Source organism: Saccostrea cucullata, unplaced genomic scaffold (assembly GCF_032062105.1).
Source record: "Saccostrea cucullata isolate Sc308-1 unplaced genomic scaffold, CSIRO_AGI_Scuc_v1 ctg750, whole genome shotgun sequence".
NCBI classification, from domain to species: Eukaryota; Metazoa; Mollusca; class Bivalvia; order Ostreida; family Ostreidae; genus Saccostrea; species Saccostrea cuccullata.
In genome coordinates this window covers 59,703-71,915 of record NW_026926229.1, presented here as the reverse complement: position 1 = coordinate 71,915, position 12,213 = coordinate 59,703, and the positions used below count along the sequence as shown (strand labels likewise).

At 36.3% G+C, this 12,213-nt stretch overlaps 1 protein-coding gene and 1 non-coding gene across 2 annotated transcripts in view; both read right to left on the bottom strand.

Moving 5' to 3' along the window:
* Positions 1–72, bottom strand: Trnac-gca (transfer RNA cysteine (anticodon GCA)). The gene has a single exon. It is a non-coding gene; the product is annotated as a tRNA-Cys (tRNA).
* Positions 73–2,765: 2,693 nt separating this feature from the next.
* Positions 2,766–12,213, bottom strand: part of LOC134271174 (uncharacterized) — a 29,356-nt gene continuing 19,908 nt past the window's right edge. The window contains exons 13-24 of the mRNA XM_062753419.1: positions 9,854–9,858; positions 9,213–9,395; positions 8,086–8,299; positions 7,757–7,927; positions 6,364–6,551; positions 6,027–6,198; positions 5,821–5,935; positions 5,391–5,544; positions 4,708–4,852; positions 4,335–4,506; positions 2,932–3,104; positions 2,766–2,851 (exon numbers count right to left, since the gene is read on the bottom strand). Of these exons, the coding sequence (XP_062609403.1) occupies positions 2,766–2,851; positions 2,932–3,104; positions 4,335–4,506; positions 4,708–4,852; positions 5,391–5,544; positions 5,821–5,935; positions 6,027–6,198; positions 6,364–6,551; positions 7,757–7,927; positions 8,086–8,299; positions 9,213–9,395; positions 9,854–9,858 (1,778 nt within the window). The remainder of the gene's footprint in view (positions 2,852–2,931; positions 3,105–4,334; positions 4,507–4,707; positions 4,853–5,390; positions 5,545–5,820; positions 5,936–6,026; positions 6,199–6,363; positions 6,552–7,756; positions 7,928–8,085; positions 8,300–9,212; positions 9,396–9,853; positions 9,859–12,213) is intronic.

Below are 12,213 nucleotides of genomic sequence, written 5' to 3'. Positions count from 1 at the left end.
AGGGGACACCCGGGTTCGAACCGGGGACCTCTCGATCTGCAGTCGAATGCTCTACCACTGAGCTATATCCCCTGTATAACCTTACTGGACGACATCTACTATTAATTGGCAAGAAAAGTAACAGCTGTTCAATATTTCTACAACACAGTGAACACGTAGTAAATATAGTTTTAAACGTAAGCCGTCTAAAAATAGTACAGTTAAAACCGTTATGCTATTAATAACAGCTGGCCTTGACGCAAGTAATGTGTCTAGTCTATGGTGTTTAAAATTCTTACTTTTTCACCATCAGACATTGTGAAATATTGAGAGAAAAAAATTGATATTATTGTGGCTTATCTAAAAAAAAAAAGGTTTAGAATAAAATTGCAATCATAACGCATGCATTCCAATGAACAATTAAATATTCAATCCATTTAATGAATATGCAAATTTTAATGTATAAATGTCCTCCTTGTGCCTTTTTATTTGTGTAAATAAACCTGAAACATACTTGTACCCCAGTCCTGTAAAGTAGAAACTTCAGACATATTGTGGTTCTTATTCTTCGTATTGTAAATCAAAATTTTCTAGAAAATTCAGTCACTAACTTATTCAACGTACGATTTTTCTACTTTTAACACAACCATAACTCGTTATAAATTAAAAACTAAGTTTTTAATATCATAGACAACTGCTCCGTTAGTGGAGACAGAACTCAAACATGTTCACATCTTTTGAATGGGCAGCAACAAAATTATTTCATTTAAATTGACTTTGATTTTAAATACGTACTCTGAAGTTGATATTAAAAGGATGCTGGAGTTCCTTATTGATAACATTTTTATGTTTCCTTCTGAGACTAGGTCATCTGACAAACTGTTGGAATTACAATGGGCACTAATTGTGCTTCTTTATTAGGAGATTTGCTTTTATAGTCCTATTTCAAAACTTCTACATGAGAGGAAGAGATTATTTCCTGTGACATTCGACATTCAGATATATCGACGTACTTTGTTAATAAGTAATTTACATTCATTTGTCGCCCCTATATATCCTAGTGAACTTGAAATAACACACCACAGTGTCTGTCACATCTGTTTAATGATTGGGTGTTATTGACTATAGAACAAGACGAGACAACCAACAGATAAATTGTATGACATTCGAAATGGGTTTATGCCTGCCAACTTATTCAAGAGCATGCTCTGAGAATGGTCAATTGTTAAACAGTGGCAGGCTATTTACAGATTAGTTGATGATAGGATTTCAACAACGTCTTTAAAGTCAGCATTTCGTAAATTCTTGTCGGTATAGTGACCTTCTTAGCAAATCTCAGGCACGTAGCATCGTTTTTGAAAGTGGGGGGGGGGGGCAACCAGAGAAAATTTTTTTTACTTACCTGTAAAAGTTGACAAGCAAAAAAAAAAAAAGAAAAAAAAGGAAATTGCCCACACTCGAAAATCTTATTTCTTGGGGGGGGGGCAAATTTTTTTCAAGGCCAACTTGCTTTCACTTCCAATTTTTTTTTTTTTTGCATGCAATACTACTGTAAACCAAGTATTATACGCGTGCGAGAAATATCCGCGAGTTCCGCGAGTAACCTCTGCTCGCGGATATTTATCGTCGCGAACCAGTTCAGTTGTTCATTATCATGATTTATTTAGAGTTATTTGCCCTTTTTACAATACCGATCCCGACGGTTCAACAAGTAATCACGGAAGAACTTTACAGTTAGTGTACAAGAAGCAGTTGAAATTTAATTACAAACATTCAGAAAAAATAAAAACGAATGGCAAATCTAAAACTATTTGTCTAAAAATGATTAAAATGTCAATTATCATTTCAGCTTGTGTTATTATTGTTCATTTATTGTTACAGACGAGTCAGTGATAGCCTGGTTAATTATGGCTAATTATGGCCAAGTCCTGTTCTGTCCCAACCATTTATAATAATAGCCCCTTGGCTGTGTATATCTTAGAAAGCGTCGGTTACTCAATTAGTATGAGACACTTTTACAATTGAGAGTTTTAAATCAATTTTAATCTCCTAGATTTTTACCCGATTTTCGTTTGAGCGTTGTGAAAATGCGTATGAAGTATATTCATGGTAAACATTTTACCTACTTTGGGGCGGATATAAGATTTTAAATGGACGCAATGCACAGAATGTCTTGAATAATGCGTAAGCAGACCTCACGCTACCATTTTACCTAGTTTATGGGCGGATATAAAATTTTTATTTGATAAAAAAATACTCGTGGAAATAAAAAAAAATGTGACCACTCGTTCGCGGAAATAAATAGTCGCGGATAAGTTCTCTGGCGGTCAGTCGCGAATAAAAAATGACGCGTATAATAATTGGTTTACAGTACATTTTCCTTCATATCACTATACTATGGTAAGAAGTTGGGGGGGACCAATCTTTCAATGGACATTTTCAATAGTAAAAGTAATGTTGGGAAAAAAGGTGGGGGGGCAGGCCCCCCAGCCCCCCCCCCCCCCCCCCCCCGTTGCTACGTGCCTGAATCTATTACCCATCATTGGATCATACTATGTCTGCTGAATTGTTTCATAGCAATTGTTGGGCCTTTCTTGTAATGCCTCCTCACACTAGACACCTTGATTTGTATTGTTTGTTTAAAATTTTTCAGATTCCCGTTCATTATCTTCTGTTTTCGTATTTTTCCAAGTCTGGATGACCCCCATGTCTTGATGACCACTTTGATTTTTTTTTACACTAATCAACTGCAATTACACAGTCAATATTGAATAAAATAACACGTGTTATCTTACACAGTTCTTTATTTTGTGCACTAACGTTGGGTCAGTCATAGATGGCATAAGCCCGTTATTTTGTAAATGAATCAAACCTGTAAAAATATATATTTATGTAAAAGCGTAATTCAAAAATCACCTGAATTAGTCGTTTATATCAAGCTTGAATACTTACCAGCTAGGGCAGATTGAAATCCGGCATTGAAGTCACAGGCTACATCATTGTCTGTGTATACGTCATTTTCATCCGGGCCACCAACCAGCGCCCCCTTCAAAATGTGTGGACTGGGTCCGGGGTTAATAATATTGTCCCAACCGCAAGGGGATGATGGGGGATCAGGACAAGAACTGCACAGAAATGCTATATTTACCTCCTAGATATGCGTTTTTTACTAAAAACCTTATAAGAACTTGTACTATTTATACAATTTGACATAGTAAAAATAACTTTTTTTCTTCCATTTATGCCGCCGAAATATTGTCAATTCAGCTTTAAACAATATACGAGGGTTGTTCGGAAATTATTGAGACAATTACATTTACCCATAAAGGACGGAGATAATTTCAGGAAAATTCATCAACATTTTATAAAGAAAGAATAAAACACTTATGCAAAATTTCTAATTCTCATGATAATAAGTTTTAGTGAAATAATAAACATGCGTACGCCAGGGATGGTTTTGCATGTAAAACGATCGGGAAGCGTTTAATCTTTTTCCTTCTTTGTTATTACATATAACAGTACAAAAATTAATAAAACAGTCTCTTTTCTTAAACTATTCCTTAAAAATGTATGCTGTTGCTACCCGAGTGTAATATTTTCATTTGTGGGAAAAGATGACTTTAAATCATGCAGTGTCGATTTATGCAACTAGGGTCAACGATATTGATACCGTAACGATATTACTTGTAATACCGTACGTAATAACTGATGGTCGTCCGGAGCTTTTGATTTTACTCTGGTTGAATTAATTGTAAAAAAAAAGTATACCAATGAAATAACAAACCCAACACATTATTTTTTTCTTGTAGTTATTATTTTAGCAGGTCGTTGTGTCTGGAAAAGAGTTCTACATTGCGCTACACAAAATTTTAGGTATGTTCGCTGCTCCGCCCTTGACGTCAAAATCCATTTTTTCGTTCTTAGCAGATTTCTCTACCGCGCTTAATTTTTTTTATGATCTCCGTATTTCTGATCAAAATTCTATCAAAGTTGCACAACATGAATTTGAATTAAAGCTGAAAAATTATACACATAAACAGAATTATTTTCGCTCTTATTATGTGTTCACGAAAAGTTAGAACGTTGGTGTTACATATTTTCAATATCTGATATCGAGACTGCTCCGGGTACCCCTACTGATGACGCATTTATATACCATTGTACAGAAAAAATTTACTATTTGTAAAATATTTTTTGCTTTTATTAATTCTAAGTGTATGTCAAACGTATATGCAAATTTGCACCGAAAGACGTTCATTAGAGAGCAAAATAATGAAAATATACACAATGTCTCAATAATTTTCGAACAGCCCTCGTACAATAAATCAATCAATCAGTCACTTATATATTGATACCTAGCTCGATGGTATGGTTTCTGTGGATAGTTATCACCATATCCGATCTGATAGCTCAAGTTTTGTTTGTTATCCCCCAACATGTAGTTAATTTGTTTGATCGCCCACATCTTATAGACATCTCCCCCAATTCCTTCATCAGCCGCCATCAAAGCTACCAAGGCCGCGTTAGCTAGCATGTAAAAACAGTTTTCTGTGATTTTTATTATCATAAATTCACAACATTTTTCTTTATCAAATAAAATATCACAACATAGTACGTATACGTTGTCGTATGGTTTTTCAATGAAAAAGAACAGAGACAATTCGTTTGCAACAGTCGTGATTTAAAAAAAAAAGAGAACCATTTTAACCCCCATATATCCCATATTACCCGTGTATCTGAGGGGTCCGTCCCCGGTTCTCCAGGCTAGACCACAAGGGGTCTGCCTCACATCACCCCCTGGCATAAAACTCCTGAGGAAATCTGTGACGTGAGCACTGAATCGTCTGTCTCCCACAGCCTTGTACAACATCAGCTACAATATAGAGGTAATAAATAGAATGTTACGGTTACTGAATCGTCTGTCTCCCACAGCCTTGTACAACATCAGCTACAATAGGAATAGATTAAATGTTACAGTTACTATTTCTCACCTGCGTATACAGTACATGTGAGATCCACCTGGTCTCTATAGCAATTAAAATTAAAGGTTTATTTAAAGTTTCAGTGAGTTTTAAACACTATTACGAATGATTTGGTAAAACGAATCTTTGATTAAGGTTATATTAAACAGAAAGCCGGTCTGTTATAGAATGGATAATTTATGTAATCCTCGAAGATACCGATTCTTGACTGTCTACTTCTTGATAAAATAACAATCCTGATCCCAAACATCTCCGATTCTAAAGCAGTACCTATCATGCTCTAAAACTTTAGCTACTAGTATTACCGATTCCTATTTCTAACCAGTACCGATCCTTATCCCTGACCAGTACTGATCCCAATTCGATCTTAACCGATATCAATCTCGATTAACCAAGGATTACCAATCCTTGTCCTACAGACAAACTCACAGCACACTGGACATTCTTGTCGTCCCAGGAGAAGGCCCAACTTCTCATCCCAGAATCAAAGAAAGTCATGGCGTCTGTCAGGTAAGATGAATTCTGGGTAGCCTTGAAGAGTTCCACGGCGGCTGTACAGAGCTCGTCGCGATAAGAATGGGATCTGTAACATAATGTAACATTGCTTTATGCATCAAAGAACAATTTCTAGGCACGCTTCACGGCTTTAACAGCACAGCACAACAAATGTAAGACGCGATATTTTGGACCATCTTCGATATCGAACGAAGAACAATCACAACAAAGGTTGGTACATGTATATATTTTTAATTAAATAAAATGTTGCATATTAAAATTCTAGCTTGCTATTCAAGTCCATATTTCTTTAAAAAGTGTACTAGTATCTTCTCTGATGTATGTACATAAATACATATCTTACCCGTAATATTTGTTGGCATCCTGGACAGCCGTTGTGCCGTACATCCCTTGTTTTCTTTTGGCGAAATCATACAGACTCTTTGCAGCTGACAACAGTTTCTGAGAGTATGTTGCATCTAAAAAGTTTGTTAAAATATTTTGATATACAGATGAGAATCAAAACGAGGTAATAAATATTTTTCCTGAGTCGGTAAGTTCGTGACATACTTTTGTCTTTAAACACGATAGCTCCAGACGCCATGGCTGCGGCGGTTTCCCCGGCAACATCGCTGCATGTGTCGTTTACCGTACATTTATAGGCGGGCCTCCACATTGGTCTAAATTTAGACATATCCTCAGGCCGACCCCAGTATCTATGATCCTCTTTTCCATTTCCAATCTGTCATTCAAACAATATAAACTTTAAAGATGGTATTCACTCTATACGACTATACTCCATTCACTATGCTTTTATAGGTGCTATATTGCAAACACTTTTGTAAGACTGTTTAATGTACAGTATTTACAACATTTTTAGAATGCATTATTCTTAAAATTGAACTACCTGTGCATAATATTCTTGGGTTGTAGGATTCCAGCATTTCAGGAAGTAGTCCAGCGGCCATTTTAACATGTCGTACATCATTTCTAGCTGGCCTGTTGATTGATACGCATCCTTCCACCTCTCCAGACCCCAGGATAAGAAATGAGCAGACGATGCCATCGGAAGGTTAAATTTCATATGATCACCGGCTATTCCAATTATGAAGCATGAAAGAAAATACAATAACCTGAGAAATTTTTCAACTGAGCTAAGGTCTAAGTCACTCTCTTTTAACAAGTTTCTCAGGGTTTTTTTTTTGTTTAAAAGATTTCTTTCGGTCCATGCTATTGCTATATGGATTTAATTTTAAAATTACAAATACATGCAATATATAAATAAGTAAATTATTTTATATGATATAATATAAAGATCACCGAAGAATTATATCTATTTTTTAAATTTAGTTTAAAATGAAAGAAAATTTGACTCTGTACATGTATCAAATTCCTTATCTCATATACTAGCTTTTATTGAAAGAAGATGGGCGAACAAGGCGGGCAGAATGCCTATAGTGTCAGAAATTAAGAAATCATATTAAACATGTGAATTGATTATTTAAATTAACTCAAATTTATTGAAAATTTTGAAATTATGAGAAAAAAAACTTTTTTGAGAGTGAAAAAAATCTCGTAAAAAATGTCTTTCTTAAATTATTAGATGGTATTCGTGGGATTCGAACCCTGGCAATAAAAATCCGACGTATCAATAGCATACTGCTTTGAGACTAATGCGTTAACCACAATACTACACCGCTCATGTTGATTTGAGGCATTTAAATCATGTTTGTGATATGACCCGCGACTTAATGGACTTGAAGTATTTCTCGGAAAGATGCTAATGTTGTGTCATAAAAGTGTACTTTTAAGGTATAGTGGGTCTTCTCTCCATGTTTTTGAAAACCAAAAAATGTGTATTTTATTGCACACTTTTAGGATCATCTTTCAAAAAAATGGAGAGAAGACCCACCCATATTGAAAAATTTTGTTTAAGTATGAGAAAATGATCGTTTTTGTTCTTTTTAGTGTGTGTAAGCTTTTCCACTGACACATATTCTCAGTCCTTGTAAGATTTTTGTAAATTGAAGAGATTTTACATAAAGTATACTTTAATATTAGATGAGATATGAAATAATATTTGGATAAAATTGAGATTAATTTTTTTCCCTTCTTATCAGTCGCGCTATAGGCATTCTGCTCGCCTTATACGCCCATCTTCTTTTTTAGCACGACCATTTACATTGTTACCAGAATTTTCATTTTCAACTGAAATATAGGTCATTTTGCCAATAGCAAACTTTTATGATATTATTCTCCGCTTTATGAAACGTAAGCTATAATTTTTATGCATTATGTACCGTCATACCACCCGCCAGTTAGATCCTCTCCTTTGTCACCATGATCATCTACCGCGGAGTCATTTCTCCAAGACACCGGGTTATTTGCCGGAAGTATTCCTGATCTCTGAGCGTCAAAAAATAGAATCGACAAGGAGAGTGCTTCTGAATAGTTGAATTCCACCACTGGTTCTACAACGATATCGATGAGCATTCTGGTATTGATATTTAAAAAAAGGTAAAGTTTATTTGCAAATAAAAACAATTTTCCTTCTTATTTGATCTAAATGATGTGCAGGTATAGTAACATTCAAGTTTCGAAAATGCAATTGAACAAAGATAATCATAACCGATGGAGGTGTATCCTGGCATTGCTGTTGTGCTAATCCCTAATGCGGGAGCTGTGTCAACGGTACAGCGCGGATTGTTGTTATCCGAGGGCATCCTTATCACGACCTCTACTTCCTCTGGTGGCTTTGTGCTGCCATCTGGAAATAGTTCTTCATTTCTGACAGTAAACACAGAATTACCAGACGTTGCAGACACCACCGCAGCTGACCAAATCTGAAAATAGTGTTAAAGATGTAAATATAGTTTTGACATTGCACGTCTCTTAACATTCCAAAAATGCCCGGATGGCGCAGTGCACGTGGATAAAAAGTTTGCTCTCGAGTCGTTCTAAGAGTAAAGTATCAGTCACATTATCCAGCGACGGGGTATAGGACGAGAAACCGATGCGTTTTTTGATAAAAAATGGCGTGGTTGCCGGCCGGACACCTATGCTTTAGTAATCGTACGGTGACTGAGGCCATTTGGCGAATCGGTGGGGGTCATCAGTAGAAAATAAGTTGTAGTTAAAAATCCTCCACCGATGCCCCACATCGGTCCTCATCGGCAACCCATCATTGACACAACTTTCAAGGATTGTCCGATGTATGTCCGAGCATCGTCAAGTGTCCGTTGAATCTGAGGTCATCGGGGGGTTGAGTGGTGGGCAACAGAGATCGGCCGATCATCGGTCGATGTTCGACCAAACATTGGCCCATAGTCGACGGACGTGTGAACGATGTTCACCAATGTGTCAGCGATGTAATATACGTCGGCTGTTTACCCTGGAACATCGTGTTATGATTAGCAATGCATCGCTGGGCCTTTATAAGTCCGGCCGGCAACCACGCCATTTTTATCATAAAACGCATCAATTTGGTTGCCCATCGTATACCCCATCGCTGGATAATGTGATTGATACTTTAAAGGACTACTATGCCGACGTTGGGGCATCGCTCACACCACGGATTACCACCGGTCTACGGCCACCGGCCGAGAAATGTGACTAAGGCATAAGGAGTTGATCCTTACGTTGCACGCTCGCATAAAATGAGCTTCGCGGTTACCGGTCCTTCGATTTGGATGAGACCGTATAAATTGAAGTCCTGTGTTGCAATAAGTGTTGGCATGAAAAAATCTTTATTCCTACCTCTAGTTGACCTATATCCCTGTCACAGGAAATAGTAGCCTCCCATCCTTTCCCGAGGAGTGAGGGCTGAACTATAAAGTATCCGTCTATACCTGTATTCCACTCGTTCCTCGAGATAAGGGGTTGTGGCGTACCGCTAATAACGGTAACATAGGAAACCAGACACAGCCAAAACAGCATGCTCTGTAAAAGTATGATATATGTGTATCAAATATTCTCGAAAGAACAAGGTAAGTTTAATACATATAACACATGATGTATACATAAATCCTGGAAACTATATATATGCGTGCTATATACTGATTTGTAAAGGTATGCAATTGTCCCTTTAATTTAAACTCTTCAGAGACTGAAATATTTATGTACACCACAATGATACATAATCAGAAAAGAAATATGTGCGTATGAAATGATGATAAATGGGTAAATCTGCACCCCCTCCCCTAGATTCTCAGTGTTCCTAGTTAAGTGTTGTCTTCTTTATATGACTGTGTACAGAACTATTGTGAAGTAATCTTTGTATATTGTGCTGCATGCTATCCTTCTAAACATAGCAATGTTTGTTAAAAACGACAATTGACAAAACAATTTACAGATGATAATATATATGTTTTAGTATATTTCAATAGACGTCATCTTACCCCAGCTATTTTGATAAATCTCAGTCAAAATAAGGTATCATGTCCTTGTTATTAACACCAAGTCTTTCATACTGGACTGTTAAGAGATAAGGAACAAAAATCAGTTGATTATACCACACTGAATATATATATTATACTTAACGATTTTATGATTTTTTTTTATTTTAAATACAAATTGGCATATCATTCAAATGATGTATTCATGTATATTCAAAGAAAATTAGACAAAAATATTTCAAATACTGATAAATGAATTATTCTTTTTCCACACTCATGTTTTTTTATGATACATGTATGTTAGAAATTTTGTCAGAAAATTAAAAGAAAAAAATGACTCGCCTCTATCATGCTATCTTTCTCCCATCTAAGCATTTATATGTAGTTCCTTGTCTACTCAGTTTTCTCTGTGTTTTATCGCCATACAGTTCTTCCACTTGTCCTGGGTTCCAGGTCAGTACCAGTCGCCGAATTAAGGTTTCCTAAAGCTGTCTACATACTTGTGCTGAATGTAGGTTTCCTAATGATGCCCTACTTCCGGTGCAACAATCAAATAGCAAATTCTGCTATTAGTACTTGGCGACTCTTCTTTTTAGACTACCTTATGTTAATTAATTAAGATGTGTTTAAAACTTCTGAAAGTCTGAATTCTGTTCAGTAACTTTTTTCATCATCCATCCTCATCAGACCCGTAGAGCAGATAGTTTTGTAATCAATTAAAGGTGAGCAATTATGAGGCAAATTTTGCAGATTTCTCTCGAATTCCAGATATTTTTGAGCATAACATATGTTGCCCTAGGTCGCTCGCATGGCGCAATGGTTATAGCGTCTGCTGTAGAGTTGCGGAGTAAGGAGACAATCCATACGTCGCGGGTTCGAATCCCACTGCGGAGACCGGTCCTTCGGATCAGACTGCATAAATCGAGGATCCCATGTCGCTGCAGCTGTTCGCACAAAACGATTCCTCCCTGCTCAGTGGCCTTAAGTACAGGAAATTTTTTGCAACTCTTCACTCGCAAATGGTGGCATCTCAATATGAGTGAAACATTCTCGAGAAGGACGTTAAACAATAAACAAAGAAAACAAAATATGCTGCCCTAGCTTGCAAATCCTTTAATACGGTTTCCACTCGTAACTTCAAAAGGTATAGGAATTATAAATATTTTGTCTATTTGATTTGTGACATATTTTATTTTTTAAAATATCAATCTCATCTCAACGGATCTGCAGTCAAGCCATCCGTTATTTATGGCTGCGAATTATGGAACTATACCACCATGTATATCCCAACATGAGGGGTGTATGCTATGTTGTGCGCGGGGTGTATGCTTCCGAAGCGAGAGAAAGGGGGTCAATGTACGTTCTTTGTCCATTTTCTCAAATTACGGATATTTTTCGCCAGAAAGCATATGCCTACGGAAGAAAGCATTATCTAAGGAGTATATGGATACCTATGAATCCACTGGACACCTTCTAGTTTTATTAAACACCTCGACACAATTCCGAGGATCGGAGCAAGAATGACGCTACACTGTGTTTATGATCGAATATCAGAACAAAGCTTTGCTATATCGTCACTTTTATATTCTTGTTAAATATATGTTTACAATATAAACGTTTGTACAAATTGTCTGTAAATAAAACAGTTCGTATATAAAGATATTGACGAAAAATCAATGTTGTGTCCTGGGTGTATGCAACATGTTGTACGCGGGGTGTATACACCCAATATTTTTCTTAGGATTGTTGTGCGAAGTATAAATGGAAGTTATATTTACACAGGTTTAAAAGCGACAAATAGTGTTGATAAAAGATCTTAATACTACATGTAATGCCGAACCAAAAAGTAATTTCCATAAACGTACTGAAGTAAAAAACAAATTAACTAAATTAAAAAAAAAAATTTTAAACAAACTATCATATTCAAGCATAAAAGACGCTAGATGTACAAGGAGCGATTGTTATCTACATTGTAGACGGCGCAGTGGTCTAAAAAATCTCTCCAAAGCTTCCCCCCCCCTTCCCCAATCCCTGCATTGAAGACACTTTGCCCTTTCTTCGGCTCGTTTTAATCTAAATAAATAATAAAAACACTACATGAATGGTGTATTATGAATAAATCTTTTTATTTTTTGTTTCTGCAACATTTATGTTATCAATACATGTATTTTTAAGCATTTATGACAGTGATGTAGAATCTTTTTGAAGGGGGGGGGGGTACCCGAAAAAAACTTGAGATAAGTGGACTAGCTATAAAAAGGGGGGAAGGGCTTATCGAACTCAAAACTCCTAGATCAGATGGGGTTGTAGGTCCCGTCTTTTTTCAGTACCAATTCTCTCTTTGTTTTTTACTTAAACATAAA